Source organism: Amblyomma americanum, chromosome 2 (genome assembly GCF_052857255.1).
Source record: "Amblyomma americanum isolate KBUSLIRL-KWMA chromosome 2, ASM5285725v1, whole genome shotgun sequence".
Lineage (NCBI taxonomy): Eukaryota > Metazoa > Arthropoda > Arachnida > Ixodida > Ixodidae > Amblyomma > Amblyomma americanum.
Genome location: NC_135498.1, coordinates 35,930,560 through 35,943,907, shown reverse-complemented (window position 1 = coordinate 35,943,907; position 13,348 = coordinate 35,930,560). Strand labels below are relative to the sequence as shown.

The 13,348-nt window shown below is 43.2% G+C and overlaps 1 protein-coding gene across 1 annotated transcript in view; it reads left to right on the top strand.

Annotated features, from left to right (window-relative positions):
* The first annotated feature begins 1,438 nt into the window (after positions 1 to 1,438).
* LOC144119621 (erythroferrone-like) overlaps positions 1,439 to 13,348 on the top strand; it is a 34,812-nt gene continuing 22,902 nt past the window's right edge. Inside the window, exons 1-4 of the mRNA XM_077652194.1 lie at positions 1,439 to 1,586; positions 1,904 to 2,083; positions 3,663 to 3,703; positions 4,422 to 4,485. Of these exons, the coding sequence (XP_077508320.1) occupies positions 1,470 to 1,586; positions 1,904 to 2,083; positions 3,663 to 3,703; positions 4,422 to 4,485 (402 nt within the window). The 5' untranslated portion in view covers positions 1,439 to 1,469. The remainder of the gene's footprint in view (positions 1,587 to 1,903; positions 2,084 to 3,662; positions 3,704 to 4,421; positions 4,486 to 13,348) is intronic.

The window sequence follows — 13,348 nt, the reverse complement described above, 5'->3', positions numbered from 1 at the left end:
AATGACATTTTATCGATATCAGTCAAGAAAAAAGTATATAACACCTGTATCCTACCTGTACTCGCCTATGTCACAGAAACACGGAGGATAATGAAAAGTGTTCAACTTCAGCGTGTTCAAAAAAAAAAATTCTTCAGCGTGCTATGTAAAGGAAAATGATAGGTGTACCGTTAAGAGAGAGGAAGAGGGAAGAGTTGGTGAGGGAACGAATGCGGTTTAATGACATCCTAGTCGAAATTATGAGGAAGATATGGGCGTGGTCGGGGCATGCAATGCGAAGGCAAGATGACCGATAGTCATTGAGGGTAACGGAATGGATTCCAAGAGAAGGCAAGCGTATCAGGGGGCGGCAGAAGGTTAGGTGGGCGGATGAGATTGAGAAGTTTGCGGGGATAGGGTGACCGCAGCTGGCACAGGACTGGTTTAATTGAAGAGACACGGGAGATGCATTTGCCCTGCAGTAGGCGTAGTCTAATGACTAATGACTAATGTTTGCCTGGCCAGAGGGCTTAAGCCAACATGATAATTTCCACGAAAACAACGAATCTTCACTTCAATTTTTTTATTTTTTTCTTGCGCGCGCTTATTATATTGGATTTTTCGCTTGCGTATGGCGCAGAACTTTTCACGCCACTCGCCGTGCAATTTTTGTGAGCCTACACTACTCTTTGTGAGCCTAATCTTCGTTGAATTGCACTGTTTGCATCTGAAAACGTTTGCCCTTACAGCTTGAAATTATCTCGGAAGAACCAGGTGTGCTGGAAATGAGGTAAGTAGAAGCTTGCTGTCCGTGCTCTATTATTACAGTCTACATATACGAAACCGAAACCTTTACTAAAGTGACAGAGTCGTGACGGTTTGACAAGTTGGTTATGCATTGAATGACTCTTTAGTGTCTTCACAAGAAGGGGCATCACCACACGAATAATAAGAACACGCACATAGTGTTGTTGCAATATAGCGTCCCGTCCTCTGTGTACGCTGAAGATCCAATCAGTGATTGTGTCTTTTGCAGAAACTACACTACCTTCTGTAAATATTAAAATTACATGCAAAAGTTTAGCGCCATTATTTTTAGGCTACACCTATCGGCCGAGAAAGCATCAGCTGAACTAGTTGTTAGTAAACAAAAACGCTTCTTGGTTGGATCATGCTGTACGAGAAGTCGAAAAAAGCAGTGAGAGAATTTTCCTAAGACACATACACTGACAAAAAACAACAGAGCTGGTATTGAACTTCCTCAGAAAAAGTTTCAGAAATACTTTCCTGTTTTGGTCGTGCACAAACCTTTAGATGTTTTCTTCTGAAAAAAAAAATAAACTAATCTCTAGTCATTTACTTATTTCTTCTTCAGTGATGAGTGCTACACTTCATCCGTTTAGTATTTACTGTCCACAGATTTAGGATTTCGCGCTGACACCGCAAAATCATTCGTACTCACGACCTCATGACAGCAGAAAAAAAAAAGCATGAGGTTGGGAACAACGAGTGTGATTAGTATAATCTTATGTTTATTTTGCAGCCAATACAGTGCCAAGAGCGTAGCTGCCCGACAACAATTTCTGAGGAACATCGTAGGCGAGAATGTAAGTTACAATTCGGCCGTAAAGATTCTGTGCCCTTTGCTTTTAGTTGTTCTTGCTTAGCTAAAATACCTCTCTCTCTCTCATTCTGGTGCTAAATTGAAAAAAAAAATGTCAGAAAGCGCGCCGCTATACGTGCTCACTATGCCACAACACTGAACGATTACTTTAAAATACAATAAAAATAAAGGAAAAGTAAACAACAGAAACAGGAAGAAAGGAAGAGAATTTTCCATTCTTCTGAAAAACCCTGCTGCCATGGCGTAAGCTGTCTGTCCTGCCAAAAAGCCTCCAAAGGCACCAGCTGCGTCTCCTTACAGGCGCGGAATGACCATCAGGATACTCCTCAGAACCCTTCCGGAGCAGCTAATGACGATGACACTGGCAGCAGCTGTTCGCAGTCCACCTCAACGCTAGCTGTTCCTCAGACTGGTTGCTTGAGAAATTCGTCAACATGCGACCCCACCTCTGCTGAACCTGCTTCAGACACGACGTCAGAGGTAAACATCCCTAATGCCACAGGTTATTTTCACATTGAAAGGATATTGGATTAATAATCACTTATCGAAAAGGAAGAGCGTCAGTGAGGATGACTAATGCATTTTCTATACGTTGCTTTTCTACGTCTTGCGTTGCTTCGTGCTTCATTCTTGTAATATTTGGTTCAAGTAGTACCAGTCTGATAAGACAGCCTAGATTGCGCACGTTGTTCCTTTTATGATTTGCGGTAACTTGGAGTACCCATTTTATATCCCAGTCATCTTTAACCCAACCAAACCCTTTGCAGGAAAACGTTTTCTTAAATCTGTCGAGTTACCTCGGACCTTCGTCAATTGAATCCACGCTATATAGGTTAATTTAATACCCTGAACGCTTAAACTACGGCAGTGTTATCTTTTCTTAATGCCCATTCTATCCCTGGAAGAGACCGCTCTCTATCTTGCTCAGGCATGTTTCCTGTTTTCTCTTATATGCCACGCTTCAGCAACCTTGGAATAACATTTTTCACCTCTGTGACAAGTGTACTACAAAAGCAGTCAACGGTGCTCTAGATCCAAGCGCTGTTATTTATCATTCCTTTTATTCGGACGATATAGCGCAGTGTGTTGCCGTATATAGCCTATTGTGATGTCTAAGAGTGTAACACTCGCTTTTGGAATTTCCTACCGATGTTTCCTTGGACGTATAGGACTTCAGTCACGCTTAAGCATACATGACGAGCTGCCATATTTGTGAACCCGCTTCCTTGCAACTTTTTATTTTGTTTGCGCGCACTTATTATTTATCATCTATGGTAGAGAGAGGGCAAGCAGTAGATTGGTTTCTTGACGAGTGAGAAGGACTCGGGGCGTTCATGAGCATTCACTTGCGCCCCCTTTCGCCAAAACTAACAGTTTTAAGTGCAGTTTTTTCCCTAGAACAGTGCAAGATTGGAAATCGTTAACCGGCATCTGTTTTTCCCTCACAAAATTTTTCTGATGTGTTACATCGTCTACTTACCTGCTAATATTGTTTATATGTATATGTTTTGTATCCGTGTGCAGCTAATATTGTATAATTTTACTAAAATTATACAATATTAACAGCACACGGATACCAAAAGAATAAACCTAAAGAATAAACCAAAAGAGCAATACCAAAATAATAAAACCGAAAGAAGTTCTTTTCGTTTTATTCTTTTGGTATCCGTGTGCTGCTAATATTGTATAATTTTATTCTTTTGCTTATTTAACAATGTAAATTCATTCCTGTTTGGACCAAGCAGTGGCCTGCAGTATTATGAAATAAATAAATAAATAAATAAATAAATAAATAAATAAATAAATAAATAAATAAATAAATAAATAAATAAATAAATAAATAAATAAATAAGGGTGCGGAGAGCCTCAGGGTGCTTGCCAACGTTTCGACAAGAGATCTCGTCTTCGCCTGTCCCACGTTTTGCGTGGCCTTGGCGCAAAACTTCTCACTTGGCTTGCCGAGCTATTTTACGCCTTCGAAAAAAAAAAAGAAACACCACTTTAGTGAGCCCAATATGGGTTGTGCATTGTTTCCATCTGAATATGTTTACCTTTTCAGCTTGAAATAATATCGGAACTAGCAGCTGTACAGGATATGAGGTAAGTGAAACGTTACTCTCCGTGTTCTAGTTTTACAGACTGCACCTATGTAACCTGAATGTTTACGAAGGTGATAGACTCGTGATGGTTTGGCAAGTTTGTCGTGCATTGATTGACACTATAGCGCTACCACAAGGCATGACACCATGACAAAATTGACGAGAGCACATGCACAGGTGTTGTAATAGCGTCTCGTCCTGTGTAAACGCTCAAGTGTCATTAAGTGGAACAGTCTTTTGCAGAAAAAATGCGACCTTCAGCGAATATTCAAATTAAATAGAAAAATCTGATTCCATCCTTATTAAACTGCAGCTATTGGCATAGTATCTATCGCCTGCACTAGTACTGATCCAACCAAAACGGTTTTGGTTCGATCATTCAGCACGAGGAATTTATATTTGCTAGAAAAACTTAGAAAAAACGCACACAAAAAGCGCTAGCTTTAAACTTTTTCAGAGAAATTTTCAAAAATACTTTCCTGTGTGGATCGTGCACAAAGCTTAATCTTTTGTTTTTGTCGAAAGAGCTAGTTTCAAGCCATGTACGTATTTCTCCTGGACTCTTGGGTTTCATGCTTCAAGCGATTGGTATTACTGTGCACGCATTTAAGATTTCTGGTTGGAACCGCGAAAGCATTCTTCCTCACGACAGCATAAAAAAGTATGGAGTTGAGGACAGCGAGCATGTATGCTTTATGCTTTTTTTTATCATTTTGCAGCCTATTCAGTGCCAAAAGCAAGGCTGCACGACAGCTGTTTTTGAGGCGCATCATTGGTGAAAATGTAAGTTACTAAACTTCAGCGGTGACGATTCTGTGCGGTTTGCCATTAGTTGTTATGGTTTGCATAAACATAAGTCATTCTCGCTTATCGTAATATTAAACTGTTTTTTTTTTCAAAAAATGACAAAGTACGGCCCTACAAGTGGGCTTAACACTGATCTATTATTTTCGGCGCCTCAAGGAGAAGAATGAAACGAAACAACATGAACAAGGAGAAGGAACTGAGTTTTGCATTGTTCGAAAAAAAAATCTGCATGTTGAATCTTAAAATAAAAAGTGATTAATAAATTCATTGTTTGTTTAAAAATTACTTGTATTAATTCTTGCCACATAAATGATTGGAAACCGCGTGCTACTTTCATGACGCAATTGCTCGAAACGCGCATGAACATAACGGCGTCATTGTACTTCAAGAAATGATTCAAACGTGATTGCAGTTTTTTTGTTTTTGTTCTTACCTGTCATGGCTAATTTTATCCGCGTTTCTGAAGCATTTTTCAGGTCTTTACACATTTCAGACCACGGCGTTAAATATCCTGTAAACAAGAAGAAACGTTCATTTTGAAGAGGTCCTGTCACTTAGCACTAACCCCCGCCAACCCATCTAGACAACGTGACATTTTAGTAGGGCTGGTTCGAGGAAGCAGCTCAGTCAATCTTCAGAGTGATTTGTTTCGTCTGTTGCGAGTGATACCCGTGGTACAGCAGTGGAACGAGGTGTCCACCTCTTTGGACTCATCTACTATCTGTTGCGAGTGATACCCTTCGTCTGTTGCAAGCGTTGAGTGTAACAGCGATTTGAACATGTTGAGCAAGTGACATTTAAATCGGGTTGTGACATCCGGTGTACTGCGCTCTGTGCAATCTGGGCGCACGTACGTTTTTCTTTGGCAGTTTTGCAATTTTATGCTCATTTGCTCATGATATTACTGTTTATTTAAAGCTAGCAGAGTTTGCATGCCTTCGGCAACAAAAATAAGTTTTGTTTTAGTGCACACCGCTTTCTTTCAACTTTTATTCACTGACCACCAAGCACTGCTCTTCCTTATTCAACATTCGCCATTGGCGCTCCGGTTCATGCACTGAATGCGTGTACAAATGTGACCAGCAGGGTGGTAGTTAATGAAAACTAGTTCTGATATCCTCGTCAGACATCTCGTGCATTTAAATGCACATCTGTTATTTACGACGCTTCTTTTATTTTTAAGAGAGAAACGCTTCAGCTCTGTAGCTTAATGCGATTGGAAGTCAGAGAGCACTCACTTTGCTCTCATACAGTCTCTTTTTCTAGAAATTTATAGAGCAATAGGGGTGCTCTTAGTAGCCTTCCAAGTTGGTTGTTTTGTCTAAATCAGCTTGCTGTTCCGAGCAGCCATATTGCCCCAAGTTATTCCCACTTCACCATAAAGATATTTTTCATTTCAGTTCACATACGTATTTTAAAGCGCATGCACTTAACTAAATATGCATGAAAAGCTGCTGCTGCAAGTTTCCGATGGCGTAGCGGCACGTAGCAAATAGCTTATCGAGAAACGTCAAACAGAAAGAACTGTTGAACTTACTGCTGCATAGTTTCGTGTACACTTGAAGGCAGACACCAAGACTTAAAAAATGTACCTCGATTAAACCCGCCGCGGTGGCTCAGTGGTTAAGGCACTCGGCTACTGATCCGGAGTTCCCGGGCTCGAACCCGACCGCGGCGGCTGCGTTTTTATGGAGGCCAAATGCCAAGGCGCCTGTGTGCTGTGCGATGTCAGTGCACGTTAAAGATCCCCAGGTGGTCGAAATTATTCCGGAGCCCTCCACTACGGCACCTCTTTCTTCTTTCACTCCCCCCTTTATCCCTTCCCTTACGGCGCGGTTCAGGTGTCCAACGATATATGAGACAGATACTGCGCTATTTCCTTTTCCCAAAAAACCGATTATTATTAATATTATTATTATTACCTCGATTAATATGGTGAAACCGAAGTTTTGTCCAGGTCTAGAAGGGACATTTTAGTTTTAAATCTAGCATATTGTGTTCTTTTGCTCGTTAGGGTGACTCCACCGGCTCTCAGGACTGAGAAGCCACAGTAGATGTTCTCGCAAGCAAGCCCAGCACAGAAGAAAGAAGAAAGAAACTCTACACTGAAAGCATTTTTATTGAGCCTGTTTTTTATTCTCTTTATTGCCTTGTGAATGTCAGAATAAAAACCTTGACACAAAAGTGAGCACTAAACTGGAAAATTCTGGAAGCATGCCAAATAAAACAAATATTGATTTCGCAAATAGTAATTTGCTGCAAGCCGATAACTAATAAGTTATAACGAAGGCACAGCACAGCGTTTTAATGAATATTTTAATTGTCAAATGTTTGCGCTGCTGGGTTTTCAGAGAAAAAGGTATTTGATATGGCTTTTATTTTCTATGCTGCAGTTGTCAAGATGCTGGTAAACTTGAAAATAAAGCTTCTTATGGCTCTGGCGAATTCCCAAAAATCTTTTTGCAAAAATATCCTGAACTTATTGCCAGATTTCTTACAAAAAAATTTTCTGCTTCACTTTTGTCGGGGCAGCTGCCCAATAACTGGAGAGTGAACCGATTTGTTCTGATATTCAAAAAAGAGGGATCGCCTGACAGTACAAAATTATCGCCCCATTTCACTGACACGACAATGTGCAAACTCTTGGGGCACATTGTTGCAAACTGCCTCACGGAATTCTTGGGTGAAGACAATGTGCTCACGGAGTTTCAGCCTGCATGCATAACACGGGATCCGTGCGCTATCAAATACTAAGCACCTTGCCGAAATACAAAGAAAGGCCATTATGTTTATATATATAATTACTTTGCAAGGCAGGATTTTATTTCTAAAATTTTGACAGAAAATATTATACTTATAGTCACGCCCAAAGCAGCTAATACTTGAATTCTTTCAGCTCCTTTGAGTGCGTTAGCACTATAGGGCTGCCACTCCGCCGAAAAGGAGTTGTATGTCTTGCCCCTCTGCGATCTGGAAGAGCTTGGTGCTAGCCACCTTGGTGGCAGGTGGACCAAATGGTCACGTGGCCTTGTGAGGTCATCGCAACCCGCCCACTGGATTGTGAGGAAACTGCCCACCGTGTAAGGTGGCAGTTCAAATAATGATAGCCGCGAGAGGTTCCTCGGATAGAGAAACTATATAGGTCTCAAAATCCCCACCGACGGCAACACCTGCCATCGCAGGAAGCCGTATGGACATGGCGTATACAGGTGGCAGCACTAAGCTTTTTGACGATTTTGTACGAATTCGACACTGTTGCCGAGCTCGCTAAGCATATATATTCGTAAAACCTCACACGGCATGTTAATATAAGGACGGAGCGATGATGCCGAAATGCACTCGCCAAGCATAGCTGCAGTAGAAGGCGATTTTTTTTTATAAAGACCGCGCAAGTCAAACGCCTGTCAAAAAATCCGTAAGCTGTATTGTGAGTTAAAAAAAGCTGCTGTTTTACTAAATCCAGCAGAAAAAAAAATTGGTTTAGCTCTGGTTAAACCTGGAGTGACGCGATAGCTACAGCTGGCCGAGTGGAACTCGCTCGGTTGAATTGCAAAGTCAGTCTTTCGCCGCTCCGTTTCGCTGGGCGTTCCTTCTTCCTCTTCGTCCCACTTGACACGACGCATGCGCACAGCTGTTGCAGGTCGGTTTCGCCACCGCGCCGCGCCGCCGGCAGCAGCAGCTGCTCCACACCACGTGGCTGGTCACGTGACCAACCGCGTAATCAGCCACGGCGCCGCGCCATTGGCAGCTGGTCCGCACCACGTGATCAACCGCCTGACATCGTGGCGGCACAGCCACAGGGTGGTGACGCCGCCACCGCCAAGGCGCCGCCCCGCTGAAGACTCGAAATGCTACCGTAGAGTAGCTCTCGCTACAAAATTCATTGGGACTTGATGACAACAGTCGACTATGGCCTCAGCATGAAGGCACGGTTCCTGTTTAAGAGCTAGTAGACATATTGCAAACATAGGAGAGGACGCATATAATATACAAAACAATGCTGACTACAAAAGTCAGACCAGATTGGTGCCTAAACTAAATTGTGCAGTTGCTACAGTCGGACACAATTCAAGAACGAAGCGGCAGACGCCCCTCAAGGGAGGATCTCCAGCCGAGTCATGGGATGATTCTCATGACACCGCGGTTAATCCGTTTAGACCACGGTTAATCTCGTTTCATTTACCGCCACATTGCGATTTCAGACTAGCAGGTCAAAGGGGATTAACCAAGACACCATTGCCTGGAAGACCTCCTTGGGAGGATTTGCCGCTTCATTCTTGAGTTGTATCCAAATATAGTTATAAATTACAGCAGAATAAAACACCCCCATTACGCTGCTTTGCATGCCGGACAGCTATGTTTTTCAGTAGACATCCGTGTTACATTGTCGCCGGTCCTAAGATGCTTATAGATCCCATGCAGCGTGCCGCAGACCTTTCTTGTCGAACTTTGGCACTTAATAGCAAGGCGCACGTATTCCACCCGACGCTAACATGCGCTATAGTCGTATTATATTGGCGCAAAATAAGCGCGTAAGGTGTGCACCACCTGACTTACACTGCATTGTCTTCAGTCTGCGCTTACTGTGCGTGCCCGCAATTAAAAAAGATACTCGCCAGTAAGTATTTTTAATTGTTCAGTTTTGATTTAAGATGCCCGCTGCACACAAGTCCAGAGGGACGGAGGTAAAAAAAAAAATGTTTCAAGGTTTAATACCGAGGTGTGCTATCTCCTTAAAGCGGTCAAAAAGTTTGACACGGATGAAGTTTAGCATACTGAAACATTTACTCTTACATAATATACGCGAACTCAAGTAGCCTTTCCTTTTCACTGTTTGTCATCGTTCAAATCACTTGGTTTATAGAACAAGGTGTATTCCAGCTTTGTGTGACGAGTTAACGAGAGCCTGAGTGCCATCAAATTTGCTCCCATTAGCCTGTCGCTGCCGGTGTGTGTCGTTGTCGGTGCCAAAGGTGGCGCATTAACGTGACATACGATCAAATGAGCAGGAAAGCGAATGGCAGGCGAAGGAAGAGCGATAGAGAGAAGGCCGCAGAAAGAGAGAAGTGAAAGAAGAAGCTGCAGACACCGCGATGGTCACACGCTACGAGTGAGTGCATTCCAAATGCTCTACAAGGCCTCCTCATTCAGGTGCGCTCGAACATTCCTTCGGAAGCTTGAACGCGCTCTTCGTGAACCGCGCACCTGCATCCGGGAGCGGCAGCGCCGGGAAGTTGCTCGGCACACAGTGTGCGAGCGAGCACACCCTTTTCTTCTTGCGACACTATGTGTGTGTGTGTGTGTATGGGGGGGGGGGGGGGTTGAGGAAGGGAAGAGCGTGAGGGGAACAAAAGAAGAGAGAAAGAAGCGTCCGTGGTCACATTGCCTCTTCTCTCGTTTGCTTTGCACACGTGTGCACGTCGCCTATTGTCACAGTGGTTGCCGAAAATACGCGGATAATGTGCCACCGCCTATCCGCTTCCGCTGGCCGGCTTTATACGGTGTGCTATTTTAGTGCGCTAGCACTTATAGTGGCACTCCCCGCATGCGGGTATTGTGTGTTTGTCTGAAGCCGTTTTTGTGGCATGCTGCTCACCTGCCCACCGAGTGGTGGACAACATGCCCACCGTGTCGGGGGGGGGACAGCCTATTTAATCGTGATAGGCTGCTCGGGAAAAGCAACTTGGGTCGCAACTCGCAGCCCAGCCCAAGAAAGCCAAGATCCACCGATGGCAACACCTGCCATAGCACCTGCCTTGTGCCATTGTGCCACTGCTCACCTGCCCACCGGCTGGCTTACTTGCCAAGGTGTAGCCGGTGGTAACGAGGCGAGAACCTGGGGCGCTAGTTAGGCGGCACCATCCGTAAGCGCACCGAGCTATGCGGAATGGACAGTAACGGTTAGAAGGAGAACGTAATTCGAATGATGCTTGCACAGCAGCTAAACGGAAGAAGTAGTTGGAGTGGTAATTAGGCGGTATCGTGGCACAACCTCCAACCGACAATTGACGTCATTCCAGCGCACATATCCGCATTTGGCCTAATTACCCAAATCGACTGACATTTTTTTTATACCAGTCTCAGGTACGTGTTACTCTGTTCAGAGTTTTCAGAAATGTAACGGCAGTTTTAAGGAAGAGTAGTCAGGTTTACTTAAATATACCAGCTGAAAGCTGAAATATACCAGCTGGGGCTGTGGCCTAATCAAGCTGTTCTGAAAAACAGCTTTTTGTCACAGTCCTTCTTTCTGTATCACTGACAGAATGAAAATAAAGATTGATTGATTGATTGATTGATTGATTGATTGATTGATTGATTGATTGAAAGCGCTACGTACGCGATTAAAAATGTCTTATAAAGAAAAAAGTTTTAATGAAACGCATTGAAGATGACTTGCACGAAACAGCTAGGAAATTAGTATACGATGAAACATAGAAATAGCCCGGAGGCAGAATCAGATTCGATTATTACTGTGACACGATCGAGGAAGTGTTACATATTGCCTGTAAATGATGTTTTAGAGGAAGGACATGTTTTTTTCGCTCCATTGTTATAAACAAGGTTTACCGGCTCTGAATTCCAACTGAATTCTTTAACGCGCGAGCGTGCTAAACTTTAAATTCTTTCTTTTGTGCTGTCAGGAATAACCTGCGAACGTCTCCTTTCACCGCCTACAAAGCGAGAATTTAGGCATTGAAGTGAAGCAAACAGTTCTTTTCTTTGCTGATTTCTTTTTAAATTTTTGCCTCTCGATGCTGACTGCAACATCTGTAGTCACGGTGCGCAGACTTAGGAGTGAAAGTAAACTTCGTTGCGGCGCGCTTTTTGGCAGTCAATACTTGTTCATGGTCGTCAGAAACGAAATGGACTTCAGCTCATTTCCGTACTTGTATACGCTTCACCATCCCACTGGTTGCAGAATTTCTTGCAGGGCGCACATTTCATACCAGTTGCGCGAGTCCTTGCTGTATAGATTGACCCACTAAAAAAGCATGCAGTCCATTGAAACGGGAGGCTCCTTCAGCTTGTCCGACCGAAAGCCATTGCGATTATCCGGCATTTCAAGAACTGACCAATCACGGTAGTGAACCAACTTGAAAGCTGTGCAACGCTTCTGCCAAAGCTGACTAGTTTACGCATGGATTCGTGTTTTAGACATTCGGCCCCCTTTGAGGTGTCACCGTCTTGGCAGCCTCCGGGAAACTGCACGTTTTCTCGAGAACGCATAAACCCGGCGCGGTGAAACTACGGGTAGATCGTCTCTCGAGCGAAGCTTCTGGCCTTATTCAATGCTCATTCGATGCTCTTCACGCTGTTTCTGAATTCCCTCGGAGCAAGACCGGAAGACCCTCGTATGAATTCAGTATATTCTCCACGCTGGATGATTTTGTGGTATTTATACTTCAGGGAAGCTTTATCACATTTCTTCAGCTCACGCGCCAACCCGAGTTCGCGCACATTCTTCCGCGCTGGTAAACTAAGCCGAAGGGCTCGAATGAAAAAAAAAACGGCGTATTAGTTTGTTTTTTTTTCCCGCTGAATTTATGGCATTCGCGGAGTTCGACCTTTCATAAACTGTGTCATACTTTAGCCTTTTTTTTTGCGTGTAGACGAAGTAAACACTGTAAGCAGTGTTTTGCAAGTCTATCTTTGAGTGCGAACTCTATAAGGAATGAAACACTCAAGTTATGGTTAGCAAGTCGTTAGGAATGCTATATATCCGCTGCCGCAAGAGAAAAAAAAAATGTTCTCTTTGGAGCTTGTTTTTTTTTTTCTGAAAGTTTCTGGCTACTAACTCTTGTGCACAGATTTAAGTTGAAAAGAAGGGGCGTAAACTGTAAAGAAGTTGAAAGCACAAATTCACCGATAAGTACAAATGTGTGAGGCGTTTACGCTTTAGACGCCCTCCCTTGTGTACCATGGCTATTTCTAAGGTAAAGTTGATCTGTTTTTAGAATGCAGTTTGTTTTTAGGGATCCTAATTGCCACTATAGGTCGAAAGCATGTTAAAACGCACTCTTCATACGCAAAGCTCGACGCGAAAAAAAAAATGTGCAGGCTTTCTCTGCTGCACAGTGTGCGGCGCTTAATTGGATACTGATTACAAATGTTCTCCTGTAATTAGCATAGCAGGTACATTATGAAACTTTCAAGAGAATGGCGCTTAATGCTTCGACAACGCACCAAGCACGATCAAGCAAGAAAACATCTTACGCCATTGAACTGGGCACGCACACATCTCATATGAAAGCGCGCAGATACACGGAGATTTTAAGATAAACTGCATGATCAATGATATCGTTTAATCGTCTATATTTGTTGTCAGGAGTAAGAGCAAAGCAGGAAAAAGAAGCTGCTAGGCTGGCCCTAAATATTGACGGTTGGTTAGCTGATGGTTGGTTGTAAACCATGACCAGTATATAAAGAGTGCGCGAATATTCTTAGCAATTACGCCCACTAAAAACAATTTGTCTCATCACAAAGTTATAAGCCGTTTTGTACGGGACAGCGGATCTTTGCAAGAGCCGAAGTAACGTCTGTAGCATGTCACATTGTTAGTTAGCGAAGCCAATTTCTCTCTTTAAAAAGGGGAGTAAGGTCGCATTGATTTTTACGGCTTGTTACTGTTATGCGTGTAAGTAAGCGTAATACTACACACATAGAATACAGCGTATGCCTTACACTTGTGTTCCTGATTTTATCACTTCCGAAGTTTAATGAGAAACATACCCCCCCCCCCCCCCCCCCACACACACACACATATCTTGAGTTGACCGTCATTGAATTGTCTTCTCTATTTCAGCCCCAAAAACCTATGATTAATCGTAAACTTGATTTT